This window comes from Enoplosus armatus, chromosome 12, assembly GCF_043641665.1.
Source record: "Enoplosus armatus isolate fEnoArm2 chromosome 12, fEnoArm2.hap1, whole genome shotgun sequence".
Classification (NCBI taxonomy): domain Eukaryota; kingdom Metazoa; phylum Chordata; class Actinopteri; order Centrarchiformes; family Enoplosidae; genus Enoplosus; species Enoplosus armatus.
Window position 1 is genome coordinate 842,501 of NC_092191.1, and position 14,182 is coordinate 856,682.

The 14,182-nt window shown below is 46.2% G+C and overlaps 1 protein-coding gene across 1 annotated transcript in view; it reads right to left on the reverse strand.

Moving 5' to 3' along the window:
- The window catches only part of usp54a (ubiquitin specific peptidase 54a), a 26,167-nt gene extending 12,279 nt beyond the window's left edge, over positions 1-13,888 (reverse strand). The window contains exons 1-11 of the mRNA XM_070916139.1: positions 13,849-13,888; positions 13,706-13,812; positions 6,253-6,345; positions 6,030-6,164; positions 5,769-5,882; positions 4,900-4,982; positions 3,920-4,022; positions 3,644-3,790; positions 3,364-3,513; positions 1,236-1,404; positions 735-926 (exon numbers count right to left, since the gene is read on the reverse strand). Coding sequence (XP_070772240.1) covers positions 735-926; positions 1,236-1,404; positions 3,364-3,513; positions 3,644-3,790; positions 3,920-4,022; positions 4,900-4,982; positions 5,769-5,882; positions 6,030-6,164; positions 6,253-6,345; positions 13,706-13,812; positions 13,849-13,888 — 1,333 coding nt within the window. The remainder of the gene's footprint in view (positions 1-734; positions 927-1,235; positions 1,405-3,363; positions 3,514-3,643; positions 3,791-3,919; positions 4,023-4,899; positions 4,983-5,768; positions 5,883-6,029; positions 6,165-6,252; positions 6,346-13,705; positions 13,813-13,848) is intronic.
- Positions 13,889-14,182: the final 294 nt, after the last annotated feature.

Below are 14,182 nucleotides of genomic sequence, written 5' to 3' on the forward strand. Positions count from 1 at the left end.
TATATTTTATTAAAAACTTCAAATGGACGGTGTCTTATCAGAGAGATGACTGAACAAACCCTGCTGTGATTGGTTAACAACATGCAAGACAACAGCTGATGGTCGGAGGCAGCTTTCATTCACATGAACACTATGAAGCTGCTGACGTCACACTGGGTCGTCTTTCCATTTCTGTTTATTATAAGAGAAGAAGAAATGTAGAATGTATAGCACACGTGGACCGCACATTAGCCAGTGTTTCTATAAGCAGGATCATTATCCTGGATATTTAGGACTTTCTTGGCCCTTTGAGTTGCTCCAGCCCAGCATCTAGAATCAGTCTGGAGGACCCCAAGATTATTCTAAGATGTTGTCATCTTAAAGCCACAACTAACGATTATTCTCATTATCGATTAATCTGCCGATCATATTCTCAATTAATCATTTAATGTACAAAATGTCAAAGAATGGTGAAAAAAAATCCTATTGCCTCTCTGAGAGCTCAAGATGACGTCTCCACGTTGCTGGTTTGTCTGGCCAACAGTCCAAAACAAAAGATATTTTGTGTGGCACATTTGCCTGAAAAATGATTATCAAAACATTTACATGTTAATATTCTGCAGATCAACTAATCGTTTCAGCCCTAGTCTAAGATTACTAATTAGTAGAGGTGCATTTTCTGGAGGTGGACTTACTAATTCATCTGAAGCTACTTTAAAAGCTTCAGATGAGTCTCGGTCACTCCGGCTACCCACCTATGGTATCCAGGCTGCAGAGCGAGGCGTGCAGGGCTCCGTCTGGGCGCTCGATGCAGATGACGGTTCCCTGGGAGTCAGAGGAGTAGTGACTGGCCAGGGACTCATGGTGCGAGTGGGAGGGCTGTCGGTATGAGTAGCTCTCCGTCGACGAATCGGTGCGAGTGTCGCTGGAGATTGACTGCTCGCGGCCTGGCCAAGGAAGGGGAGGGGTGGGGTTAGTAAACAGGTGGGGGCGCGTCAGTGGTGATGAACACGTGCTCATATACACAAACACATCATATCAGACTCACCTAAACATCACTGCTGCTACAAGTACTACGACTACTGCTACAACGACAACAGCCACAACGACGACTACTTCTCTAACTGTTAACGGTTACCGCAGTCTTGTCTGTCATAGTACTACTACAACTATTACAAGTACTACTGTTTCTGGTTTAGTTACCTGAATGTTTGCTGTTGTGCTACTACTACGACTCCTAGCTGTGTTGTAGTTACCCGAGTCTTCGCTGTCGTAACAGGCCTTGTTGAGGTGGTGGAGGTCGAAGCGCGAGGGAAGGTCCTGGACCGACACCGGCGTCCCCCGCGGGTCGGCGTACAGCAGCAGCAGAGGCTGGTAGTGACCCTTGATGCAGCGAGAAACCACGTCCTTCCACTTGGGACCGATCTGCAGGGGAGGGACGAAAACACAAAGGAGACGATGAAAACTACAAAACCCAGAGTGACATCGACAAGCTTCTGGTGCCAGACAGAAAAACAAGTCAGTATGAGATGCGTGTCTTCAGGTTATATTCATACCATTCATTTTTCAAAGAGGTGTGAACCTGCAATTTCCTTTTTATTTTGCCTTTTGTTAATGTCTCAACCCTGAGCTGTGGACAGGTCACACGCTTTACATTTGAATCAGACGTCAAAGCCGTCTATAGCATCAAAGATCAAAGTCTTTTGATTGGTTTATGTTTCTCAAAGTAAGGTATTGAAGAATTGGTTTGTATCGGTGGGGTCGGGTTCTGATAGCGGGTTCCATTGTGGCTCCGGCTCACACTTGGTAAAATACCAGGATATGCTAAACTCTGATGCTAATAGACGCTTCTTGCTGAGCGTCGCTGGCTAGAAGCTGCATGTAATCAACGTCAACACCAACTATTAAAACGACAGACGGGTGACTTCAGATCTCAAGTGAATCTCTGACTTTTAAGCACTTTAATCTTTTGTTACGTCTCGCTGAAGGCTGAACAGAATTAGGTTCAATAAGGGATTCAAAAGGATTCAATACTTTCGTTTGGTTTGGATTCACTAAAATGTTATCGAACTCGAAGAACCCAAACCCTGGAAATGAGTCAAAATATACGTTGTCCTCATCAAACCATCTGCTGACATCGTGAAAAGGAGCTGGTGAGTTAACCAGCCACAGTCACATTAAGCTCCAGCTGCAGTGAAGACGTCCCGTTCACCTGGAAAACACCACTCAGCTGAAACGTCCGAGGCTGTGAGACCTCGTTTCATCAGGCTGGAAAAAAGTCGTCTTCCTGCTTCGGTCTGTTTGTGCGACAGAAATCCTCCCGCTTGTTATTTCAACCCTTCCTCCATTTTACAAGAGTCCACGTTCACCTCCAGCTCCGCTCAGATCCAACAGGACGTCCCGAAATCCAAAACGCCGACGGTGTGTGTGTGTGTGTGTGTGTGTGTGTGTGTGTGTGTGTGTGTGCAAGAGAAAGAAAGATATAGAATGAAAGTCTGCAGTGTGGGCAAAAGTGTCGGCTGTGGTGGGATGTGTGTGTGTGTGTGTGTGTGACCACACCCTCGTTCTGTCCAGCTGGACTGATAAACAATAGAGGGATATCCTTGTTTTCACAACCAGCAGAGAGAGAGAGACACAGACACAGAGAGAGGGAATGTGACCGCTGTTATTAGAGTGCAGCAATAATAGAAAAAAAGGCAAAGCATGTAAAGTAACAGAGGAGAGAGGAGGAAGAGGAGGGAGAGGAAGACAACCAGATCACCGACAACATGAGGTCATTTCCTTTCCTTAAACCGCCTCTTGTTTTTTCCAAGACACACATACACGTTTGAGCTTCTATACCTGTGAGGACCCTCACTGATGAAGTCCATTCCCTAGCTGCTAACCTTGAGGAACAGTCTTTGGGGATTATACTGATCCTCTTTCTCTCTTTCTTTTATAACTTGTCTCAACGTAAAGCTGTCTGTGAAGACACTTGAAGTTTCATCTACATACGCGTTCGTCTCTCTCAAGTTTCTGTCTGACTTTTGATACCAAAAGGAACTGAAGTCTTCAGCTAACTCAGCCAACACTGTTGTGCTTATTTTGGGTGGTGGGTCCACTCCTGAAGGACTCCCACAGGGTGGCTTAGTTTCTGTGCTGTACTTGCTTGGTAGTAAATTGTAGTAGTAAATGTACTGACTACCTTTATTATAGAGTCAACCGTAGATATATGACAGGATGGGGAATGACAAAGGACCCCAGCCGGACTTGAAACAGGGACGTTGCAGTTCATGGTTGGCATTTTAAACCCCTAGGTCACCAGGAAACCAGGAAACCCCAGAAGGGTCTTTTTTTTTTAAATCACTGTGCCCTTCTACCAACACCATGCATCACTTAATATACCTCCTTGACGTGTGCATCATCAAAGTACATCCATCGTCGGATCTTCGTCTGGAAGAAGAAGGTGGAGTAATGTTTCCCGTAGTAACACACCATGCCGACCAGGTAGAGCTCCGACTGCCGAGCCTTCTCCTCCGTTACTCTGTAAAACAACTGCAGAGAGAAGAAGAGAAGAAGAGGAGTTCACTGAAGCAGCTGACCTGAACCGTTTTCTTCCACTATATGCTGATGACGCTGACGTTTATCAATGTGTTTGTTCTGGCGAGTGTTAAAAACGTCTTACATCCCCCAGACGCAGGCAGGTTCCCAGGGTGTGTATGACGTCCTCAGCAAGGTCTGAGTGATCAGAGTCCCAAACCAGACCGATGGTGATGATCTCCGGACTGTTGAGGAGGACACGAGCCATCCTGAGCTGCTGACCACACTGACTCTGAGGAGGAGGAGCAGGAACAACAAGTACAACGTTTACATTCATATGAAACCGTGGAAATCTTTACACCTGAGAAAGTGTAACCAGCTGATGTTTGGTATATTCATATGATCTATGACAGGGTCTTACAGGACAGCTGCGCAGGTCTCCCATGCTGGCATTTCTCAGCAGCTCCCCAAACATGCCAGGAGTCGCTTTCTCCCTCGACTCCAACATCTTCACTGCCTGGTTACTGAGGAGGAGGAGGAGGAGGAGGAGAGGTGATCTTCCTAGCTCTAGTTTGTGTAGTTTTACATTTCAATCACAGAACAAAGCCACAACTTTTGTTGACATTAAATAAAGAATGAAGTGTGAGTGACACAGATTCTGATGAGATGTCTCTTCCATCACATGACTCACAATGAATTTGGCCAATTGGGGGGGGGGGGGGGGGCACCAATATGATTTATGGTAAAATGGATACAAATATCATGATATGAGCAGTATTATGATGAGTTGACACATTTACATGATAGTAAGGTTACAACAGCAGTAACTTTACTGAAGGCTCAGCAGTGTTCATTCTTTAGATACTTTGGTTGTGTGTCAGTGGTTTGATAGCCAGAGTAGAGGCGCTTCATCACACCACGAAGGCCAAAGGAAACGTGCTCTGATTGGTCTGATCCAGCAGGTGACGCTTACTGATTGGTCACACCTTACATTTGTTTAGCAGTAATTAATCAGAGCAGCACATTGGAGAAAAGAAAAGACAAACAGCCTAAGCAGTCACATCCAGGTGGAGATGTGTAACACACACACACGAGTGGAACAAACATAATACACTGATACGGCCCTTAGTGGTGTTTAATGTGTATCGCACCACAAGGTCCAAATTATGACAAAAAGTTTTCTTTTTTATGTGATGCTCAGTCATTTTGCTCATTGTTTTGATGTAATGGTTGTGTGTAAAAGACTCTCTGAGCAACACGATGATAAAGACAGCGATTTGTCGGTTGCCTAGGTCACCCTGAAGTGTAACCTAGCGACAGGAGTGGGGGGGAGGGGGGCTCAACTTACCTCTTCTGAGATGAGAGCTAAACATAGACACACACACACACACACACACTTACCACAGGGAGGTGGTGGAGATGTAGTGGACCATCTGAATGAAGGGCAGAGGGTCTGAAGACGCTCCACAGCTGCTGCACACACACTGACACACACACACACACACACACACACACACACACACACACACACACACACACAGTTAACATCACGTCTGACACATTTTGACTTTGAAGAGTTTGACTTGACCAAACACCTCAACAGGTATTCAAGGTAATACTGGATCATCACTAAGCTCCACAAATTAAGTTTAGCTTAAACACACTTCTTTCAATAATCATCTGTGTCTGATTTGCTTCAAATGCCTCATTGAAAAATCCAGAATCTATGAAAATGCAAACATTCTTCATTTATTTTATTTATTCTTTTCCTGAACTTTAACAGTTGGACACCAGATATTTCTTCCTTTAATACAAAGTCTCTCTCAGTGTAAATACTATAACTATATACTAGACTATATTACTATACGCTTCATAGTGGCCCATGACTGGCTCTGGCTCTCTAACAACAGATTTGAATGTGAAGTGTCTGTGCAGACAGTGTTTCCCAGCTGAGCTGCAGTGGAGGGACAGTAACACAAAGAGGACAGGAACCTGGGAACATATCTGCTCGGACTCAGACTGCCGACGCCTCAGATTAACTTCAGAATAGATTCTTGCACAGAACAGGGACAGTGGATCTACATTAGGACGGATCTTTAACTGCCCCGTATGAACCGGAAGAAGGCTCATGTTTCAATGGACATCCGACTGTTGTTTTAAGACCGAAACACTGTGAAGCCGTCTTTAATCTACATGAAGAGTTTAGCAGAGAGGAGCTCAGCTGGTCGTACTGCTCCAGAACTCGCACTCAGACCACGTCCCCGTCTCACCTGTTCGAAGAGCGTCATGGCAAACTTCTGGTGGGGGATGCAGTGTCTGGCTGTGCAGATGTCTTCTTTGGTCTCGTCTGCGATGTGGAAGTGAATCCTCATCAGGATGTTTTCCTGCAGAAACACAGAGAACAGAACTGGTCGGTAAACTGTGGCGACGTCTGTTTCTCGGAGAATCAACTTGCCCTTTAAATACTTCATGTAAGTGAGTATTGTTACAGGGATGAGTAAAGTACAGCAGGAACGTGTGTGTTGTCTTACGAAGCATTCTGCAGCGTCGTCCATGATGCCGAGCTGAAACCTCTGCTCGTCCTGGAAGGTTTTGGCGAGCGCGCTGCGAAGAGCGTCGGACGGTAAAACTTTCTCACTGCTGTACTGAAACTGAGCGAAGATACTCTGAAGAGCAAGAAGATACAGACAGACAGCAGGTTAGAAACAGGAAGCTGGTCCAGGATCAGGTATCAGTCATCAGGCTCATTCTCACCTTCAGAGCGCAGAAAATGCACGAGTCCTCCATACACTTATGAGTCGTCAGCTGACGGAAACTCCGTCTGAAGATGTCGAGGTGCCACAGAACCTGAGAGACGGACAGAGGGGACAACACACAGCACCTGGTCAGGACCATTCAAGGTGCAGGAGACAAAGCTAAGGAGACACGGAGGAGGAAGGATCACAACTGCAGGATTCAACAGAAATGAAGACAGTCGCATAGTGTACATCAAGATATAAGCCTTCCATTAAAACTTCAAACTAAATATTACCGTCCATCCCTGATACTTCAGCCCCTGGTGTACCAAAAAGAAAAAGGAGTAGAGGCAAAGCTATCTTCCTTCAGCAACCTCTACCTGCCAAGATCTGATTCAACTAACGATGAAAACGACCTCGGAGTCCACCTGCTTTAAAATGCTCACCTCTGCAGGAGGAAGTAAAGACACTAAGAGCAGGAGGCTGTCTCTCTCAGAGTCCAAACACCTTAAAACCCTTCAGCGTGTCTCTGTGCTGCTGCTCTGACTCCTCTAAAGGCTCAATGTGACGCGTTTACAGCACAGCTACCGGCCAATCGCCTGTCAGCACTGACGCACGGCCGCCGCTGACCTGAGACCACAGCCGGCCAATCAGAGAGCGAGTTTGGTGACCTGAGGACGAGCAGAAGTGTGTGCGAGAGAGCGAGAGAGACTGTGTCAAAACCATAAGTAAAGCTGTGTGAGAAAGACACGAAAGAGTGTGTGTGTGTGTGTGTGTGTGCGTGTGTGTGTGTGTGTGTGTTAGCGTGTCAAACTGTGTTCGTCACTCTCTCCATCTGCTTCAGGAAACCATCTGGACTCCTGCGTGACGAAGATGAGTGTGTGAAAGAGACGGACTGTGTTAAAGTGAGAGTGATGTTGAGAGAAGGAGAAAGAGGAACTTGTGTGTGTGTGTGTGTGTGTGTGTGTGTGTGTGTGTGTGTGTGTGTGTGTGTGTGTGTGTGTGTGTGTGTGTGTGAGTCTTTATGAGCTACATGTATATGTCCTGATCTCAGATCAGTAAGTGCAACAAGCATTGTTTTGATTTCACGATTTATTCACAGTAACTCTGGATCGAGGAGCGACAGAAGTTCAACAACAAACACTTTGGTTCTGATGAGGTTCTGGTTTGGTCCAGTTCAACTGGTCCCCTAAAGCTTGACTGACAGTCTACACACACACACACACACACACACACACACACACACACACACACACACACACACACACACACACACATACATACAGAGTGGGTTTTAAGCAGCTGTGACGGCGGGTGGTGAGACAGGCGGGTGGTGAGACAGGCAGGTGGTGAGGCAGGCAGGTGGTGAGGCAGGCAGGCGGGTGGTGAGACAGGCGGGTGGTAAGGCAGGCGGGTGGTGAGACAGGCGGGTGGTGAGGCAGGCAGGCGGGTGGTGAGGCAGCAGGCGGGTGGTGAGACAGGCAGGCAGGTGGTGAGACAGGCGGGTGGTGAGACAGGCGGGTGGTGAGGCAGGCAGGCGGGTGGTGAGGCAGGCAGGCGGGTGGTGAGGCAGCAGGCAGGTGGTGAGGCAGGCAGGCAGGTGGTGAGACAGGCGGGCGGTGAGGCAGCCAGAGGTTTCATAACAGGATCAGAAACCATCAGCACACAAACTCAGGACGAACACTTGTAATCATCAGAGTTGAAGCTGCTGCTGATTAATATTGATTTCTCTGGTTTCGTTCTGAAACTCTCCTCTCAACCCAGAATATCTGGACTTTGTACTTCAGGTTAAAGGGTTTGGTATTTTAGTTAAATCCTCTTGTTGTTCTCCGTCTTCTCGAGCATCCGGAGACTTCGGGGGTCTCCTCTCCCGCTGAGCGGCTGGAATCCAGACATGCAGGAATGTATTCATCACTTTGTTTATGAGGAGGGTTTTAAAAAGAGCGGCGGCCTGGAGGTCAGAGTCAGAGAGGCTGTCGTTTCAACCCCTGGAGTGATGAGCAATTTCTTTGAAACCGAACAAAGAAAAGCCACAAAGTGAACAGTGAAAACATTTCCTGCTTCTTCTTCTGCAGAGTGAGGATGTGACGCTCTGTAACTGAAGCTCTTTGGGTTTGGGACAGTTAAACAAGACATTTAAAGACGTCATGTGGATTTTCTGACATTTAATAGACCAAACAATTAATCGATTAAGAGAGAAAATACCTTGTTGTTGGTAGCAGCCCTCATATCAACTATATTTTGAAACAAATGCTGAAAGTGTCATAGAGAGAAAACTCCAGCATCAAATCTGAGCCTTAAGTTGATTTAACAAATAATAATAATAATAATAATTCAAACGTAATGCTGGTGGTGAACGCAGCAACACACAGAGTTAAACAATAAAAAGGAGTTTAAAAAGGCTTCTCCTCATGATTTCTAGTCATTTATCAACAGCATGTTGGAATGAAAGCCCTGAGGTGAAGCATACTGTCGCGTCAGCACTTTGGGTGTGTTTGTTTTCTCCTTCCTGCCCCCCCCCCCACCAGGTCCAATATGTTGTTTTGTTCCTGCAGGATGATGCAGCAGCGCTCAGCAGGTCGGTCAGGTAACAAACCCTCAGTACAGACTGCCAGGTTTACATGTTTTACCCCAGAAACTACAAATCATTTTCATAAAGTTATCCATCAGTTTCAGTTAGGGCTGCAGCTAATGATTATTTTCATCATCGATTAATTGATTCATCATTTTGTCTATAAAATGTCTTTGTGTCACAGCAGCAGTCAACAACCCAAAGACATTCAGTTTATTTATCATCACAAGAGATCAACTAATCGTTGCAGCTCTAATATCAGTTCCTTTCTGTGAAACTTAACCAGAGAGACAGTCAATGTTGAGTCCACTTTATGTTTTCTGTCAAGTTATTTAATCAGTGCATGATGATGCAGTCCAACACCCGAACAGGAACCTAAAAACCACATGAAGCAATAAAAACTGAGATGGACATCTGTGTAATGGGAGGGACGATGGAGCGATGTTGGGTCAGAGCAGTGGGGGGGGGGGGGGGGTTGCACCGATGATTTGAATGCATCTTTTGAATATCTGAAGGAGGCGCGTTCAAGGAAAGTGTCTCTTTAACACGCTGTCCCTGCTCACACCCACAGAAACACAAAATGAGGTTTAAACTCTGGTGGATTCTCTCTCTCTGGTTCTCACAACTACGACCTCAAACCAGCCCGAAGGAAAGAAATCCATCTAGAAGCAGACGGACTGATCAGAGCCACAGTTTCCGTGACGACGGTGTTCAAACCTGCAGACACAGCGTGCCATCCTGGAGAGGCTCTGTGATGAAGGGCCCGATTAAATAAAGTGAAACACAGCGAGTCAGCTGTGGTGACCCAGACAGACAGACGGATGATGAGGAGGATGAAGGTGTGTGAACAGCTGAAGCAAAGGTCTCAGCTGCTCGTTACCGCGATGTTCTTCCTCTTCACTTCGTCTTCGTCACACGTCGGAGCTGCTGAGCCTCCTGCCGGCTCCTCCGGTCCGTCGCCACGCCACGCCGCCTCCACTTCACTCAGCTCGGCGGCCCGCAGGCTCCCGATCCTGCAGATCACTGCGGTTTGACATTAGACAACAGTGACGAGCCAAGATGGACGGACAGAGGGCCGCCGGAGGGGCCGCTGGGGCTGGAGGGGCCGCAGGGACTCAGGTTGGTCAAGTTCTGCAGGTGGCTGGTGCAGAGGAGTCAGGAGGAAGTGTGGGGCTCGGGGGGGGGTTCAGATCCTGCAGGGCAGCAGAGTGATACCTGAGGCCGATAGTTACCTCAGTCAGTGTCTGTAGAAGCTGCCAACTCTGGAACACATTGTGTTCATGTAAAGCCCAACTGGGGACAAGAGCTGAAAATTAGCAATAGTTCTAAACTTGTTTCGAATATGTTTATTACATATTATGTTTAGTATATTTCTACTGGAGTAAAAAGGAGAAACACCCATAAGAGGGAATGTTCTGTAGCTTCACATGAAGACTTCCGATTAGTCGACCGACAGAAAATTCATCAGCAACTATCTCTTTCAACCGACTGACGGTTTTAGTAATTGTTGACATGCTGGCTGTACGGCAGCTTGTCCAACATGAGGATTTACTGCTTTTCACTAATGCGACAGTCCACAAGGTATTCAGTTTACTTTGCAGACCTCACCTTGGACTCTGGGACAGTCTTACGGGCATATATCACTACCTTTATGACATTTTATAGACCAAACGATTCATCGGAAAAACAAGCTGTAGATTAATGGATAATGAAAGCAACAGCCCTTAAGCTGCTTTATTTGACCAACTCTTTCCTGAAATGGAACGCACCTCCTTCCCTCTTCTGTTTCTGCTATATCTGTGACACCAAGTTACTTTAAACAAGTATGGAGCGATTGTATTGATATTTTAAATGTATTTATTTATTTTGTATGAATCTGTTAATGAGAAGCGTGTCACGGCATGTGTGCAGCACTGCTGCTGTGCAGCTGCAACACTAGAGGGCACTGTTGTGACCATGTGGGCTGGTTAACAGACAGGTGAAGGATGCGTTTCTCTACAGTTGCAGTGTCAAACATATATTAAAACATGGCCACAGTAGCAGCACAGGAGGATCATATTTACTCATTTTAATTCATGTTTCATGTTTAAGATACTTCATATGTAGTGAAAAAGAAAAACTGAGCAATCCTTTCAGATCTGAAACCAAGTTTTCAGGCGTTTTAAAGTTTGAATCCTTGAGATATTCATGAAATCAAACCCCTGGAGACTTTCTGATGCAGAAGTTCTTCCCAACACCTGGACACATGCTGGAGTGGAGTTTTCCTGAGATGTTCATTAGCCTCACCCAAACTACAGAAATGACCTTTGGCTGTGTGACGTCTCTGCAGCTAAAAGCTTCAGTCAAACGATGTGATGAGTGTTTCCTCTTCAGCCTCTTCAGTCTGTCATTTCAGCAGCCCACACCGTCGCCCCACCCCGCAGGGTTAATGAGCCAGCCTCCGTTTAAACCATCAGCACCGATAATTACTGCTCTCACACACTCCATCCCTCACACGTCTTCACTCTGACTGTTGAGGCAGGCAGAGGCAGACAATACCACCCCCCCCCCCCCCCACACACACACACACACACCTCCTCCTTAAAAAGCTGATGAGTCATAAATAAGTGCAGTCTGGGAGGTGTTACAGGCTGATCCTGGAGCAGCAGAGGCTCATTACAGGCTCACACAGATACGGAGGAGGTTATCAGACTGGTTGTTATGTGTGAGTGGATGGTGGAGTCACCTGACTGACTGACTGGCTCAAAGGCACTGTGGTGGAGCCGCAGATTAAAGAGCTTTGAGGGGCTCCAGTCTGCAGGTTGTGCAGACTCCAGTCTTGGATGCTTCCAGCCACAGTATTGCTGTGTAATACAAGCATTTTGACAGTGTTCGCAGTTTAGTAGACAATCAATGAGTGCAGCTTCCAGGGCCATTAATGCTCAAGTCATCCAGCGTGTGCAGCCACGCTCGCAGCTCTGACGCTGTACTGTGACACAGCGAAACGCTAACATCAGCATGCTGACGGCAGGTACAGTTAGGCCCAGAAATATTTGGACAGTGACACAAGTTTTGTTATTTTAGCTGTTTGCGAAAACATATTCAGGATACAGTTATGTAATCAATATGGGCTTAAGTGCAGACTCTCAGCTGTAATTTGAGAGTATTCACATCCAAATTGGAGGAAGGGTTTAGGAATTACAGCTCTTTAATATGTAGCCGCCTCTTTTTCAAGGGACCAAAAGTAATTGGACAATTGACTCAGAAGGCTGCATGGGCTCGTCCCTCGTTAACCTGTCATCAATTAAGCAGTTAAAAGGTCTGGAGTTGATTCCAGGTGTGGCATTTGCATTTGGAAGCTGTTGCTGTGAACCCACGACATGAGGTCAAAGGAGCTCTCAATGGAAGTGAAACAGACCATCCTTAGGCTGAAAAAAAAGAAGAAATCCATCAGAGAGATGGCAGAAATGTTCGGAGTGGCCAAATCAACAGTTTGGTACATTCTGAGAAAAAAAGAGCGCACTGGTGAGCTTGAGAACTCAAAAAGGCCTGGATGTCCACAGAAGACAATGGTGGTGGATGATCGCAGGATCCTTTCCATGGTGAAGAAAAACCCCTTCACAACATCCACCCAAGTGAAGAACTCTCCAGGAAGAAGGTGTATCAGTATCTAAGTCTACCATAAAGAGAAGACTTAATGAGAGTAAATACAGAGGGTTCACCACAAGGTGCAAACCATTAATCAGCCTCTAAAATAGAAAGGCCAGATTAGACTTTAGAAGCCAGCCCAGTTCTGGAACAGCATTCTTTGGACAGATGAGACTAAGATCAACCTGTACCAGAATGATGGGAAGAAGAAAGTATGGAGAAGAACTGGAACAGCTCATGATCTAAAGCACACCACATCTTCTGTAAAACATGGTGGAGGCAGTGTGATGGCGTGGGCATGCACGGCTTCCAATGGCACTGGGTCACTAGTGTTTATTGATGATGTGACAGAAGACAGAAGCAGCCGGATGAATTCTGAAGTGTATAGGAATATACTTCCTGCTCAGATTCAGCCAAATGCAGCAAAGTTGATTGGACGGTGCTTCACAGTACAGATGGACAATGACCCAAAACATACTGCGAAAGCAACCCAGGAGTTTTTTAAGGCAAAGAAGTGGAATATTCTGCAATGGCCGAGTCAATCACCAGATCTCAACCCGATCGAGCATCGATGCATTTCACTTGCTCAAGACAAAACTTAAGGCAGAAAGACCCACAAACAAGCAACGACTGAAGACAGCTGCAGTAAAGGCCTGGCAAGGCATCACAAAGGAGGAAACCCAGCGTTTGGTGATGTCAATATATTGATCATATTTGTAGGTGAGGTGTATTGAAGGATGTTTATAAAACAAAAAATGACAAATTAATATTTGATTAATGTAATATATGATGCTTTTCAATTGTCGTTTTGTACAGAAAATGTCCGTCAGTGTCCAGTCCACGGTGACGTCTTCATGATCAACAGTCCAACAACAAGACATCCAATGGCATTTCATCTGATCAATTTTCTGTTGATTGAATAATTGATTCATTGACTAATCGTTTCAGGTCTAACTTGAGTATCTGTGGGTTTTGGACAGTTGGTTGGACAGAAGAGGACGTCACCTTGGGCTCAGGGGAAACTGGTGTTATAAAAGACTGCGGATTAATCAATAGTGAAAACTATCTTCAGGTGTAGCTCTAATTTCTTTAATCAAATCATACGTCACGTCCTCAGACACTCTGTTTCAGAGAGGTGACCCCGAGACCCTCAGCAGGTACACTGAACTACTACAAGTGACACGCTCAACACGGGGGGTCAAAGGTCAGAGAGAAAGGTGTTGTACGTATGTGCGTGAAAGAGGGAAGAGAGAAGAAGAAGTGACGCTTGTACCTGCAGGGCGCTGTTCAGGAAGCAGCTGTTCTGTCCCGGCTCGTTGCTCAGCCCTTTACTGGGAGCGATGGACGTCATGGTGCGAGGCGTCAACATCCCCTGCATCCCTCCACCGCTGCCACCGGCGCCGCCTCCTCCTCCACCCCCGCCTCCTGACGCAAAGTAGTTCCTCTTCCACGACATATTCCTCTCTCTCTCTCCTGGTCTGTCTCTCGGCCTCGCCCCCTGCAGGAGTCAACTTCCTGTCGCCCGTTCTCGTATGGGAGGAGACGGATCCATTTCCTCCGGCCGAGAGGGGGAGAGTCAAAACAAGACCAAGACTCCCAACAGACCAACTCTTGAGCAGTTTAATGTTCTTTAACTTGAACTCATTTCCAATAATTGCAATGAAATATTAAAAAAATCCATCAAAGGTTCCAAAGGTTTTATGTCCTTCGTTGTAAATGTTATATCCTCTGTGTGAAACTTCAACGGTTC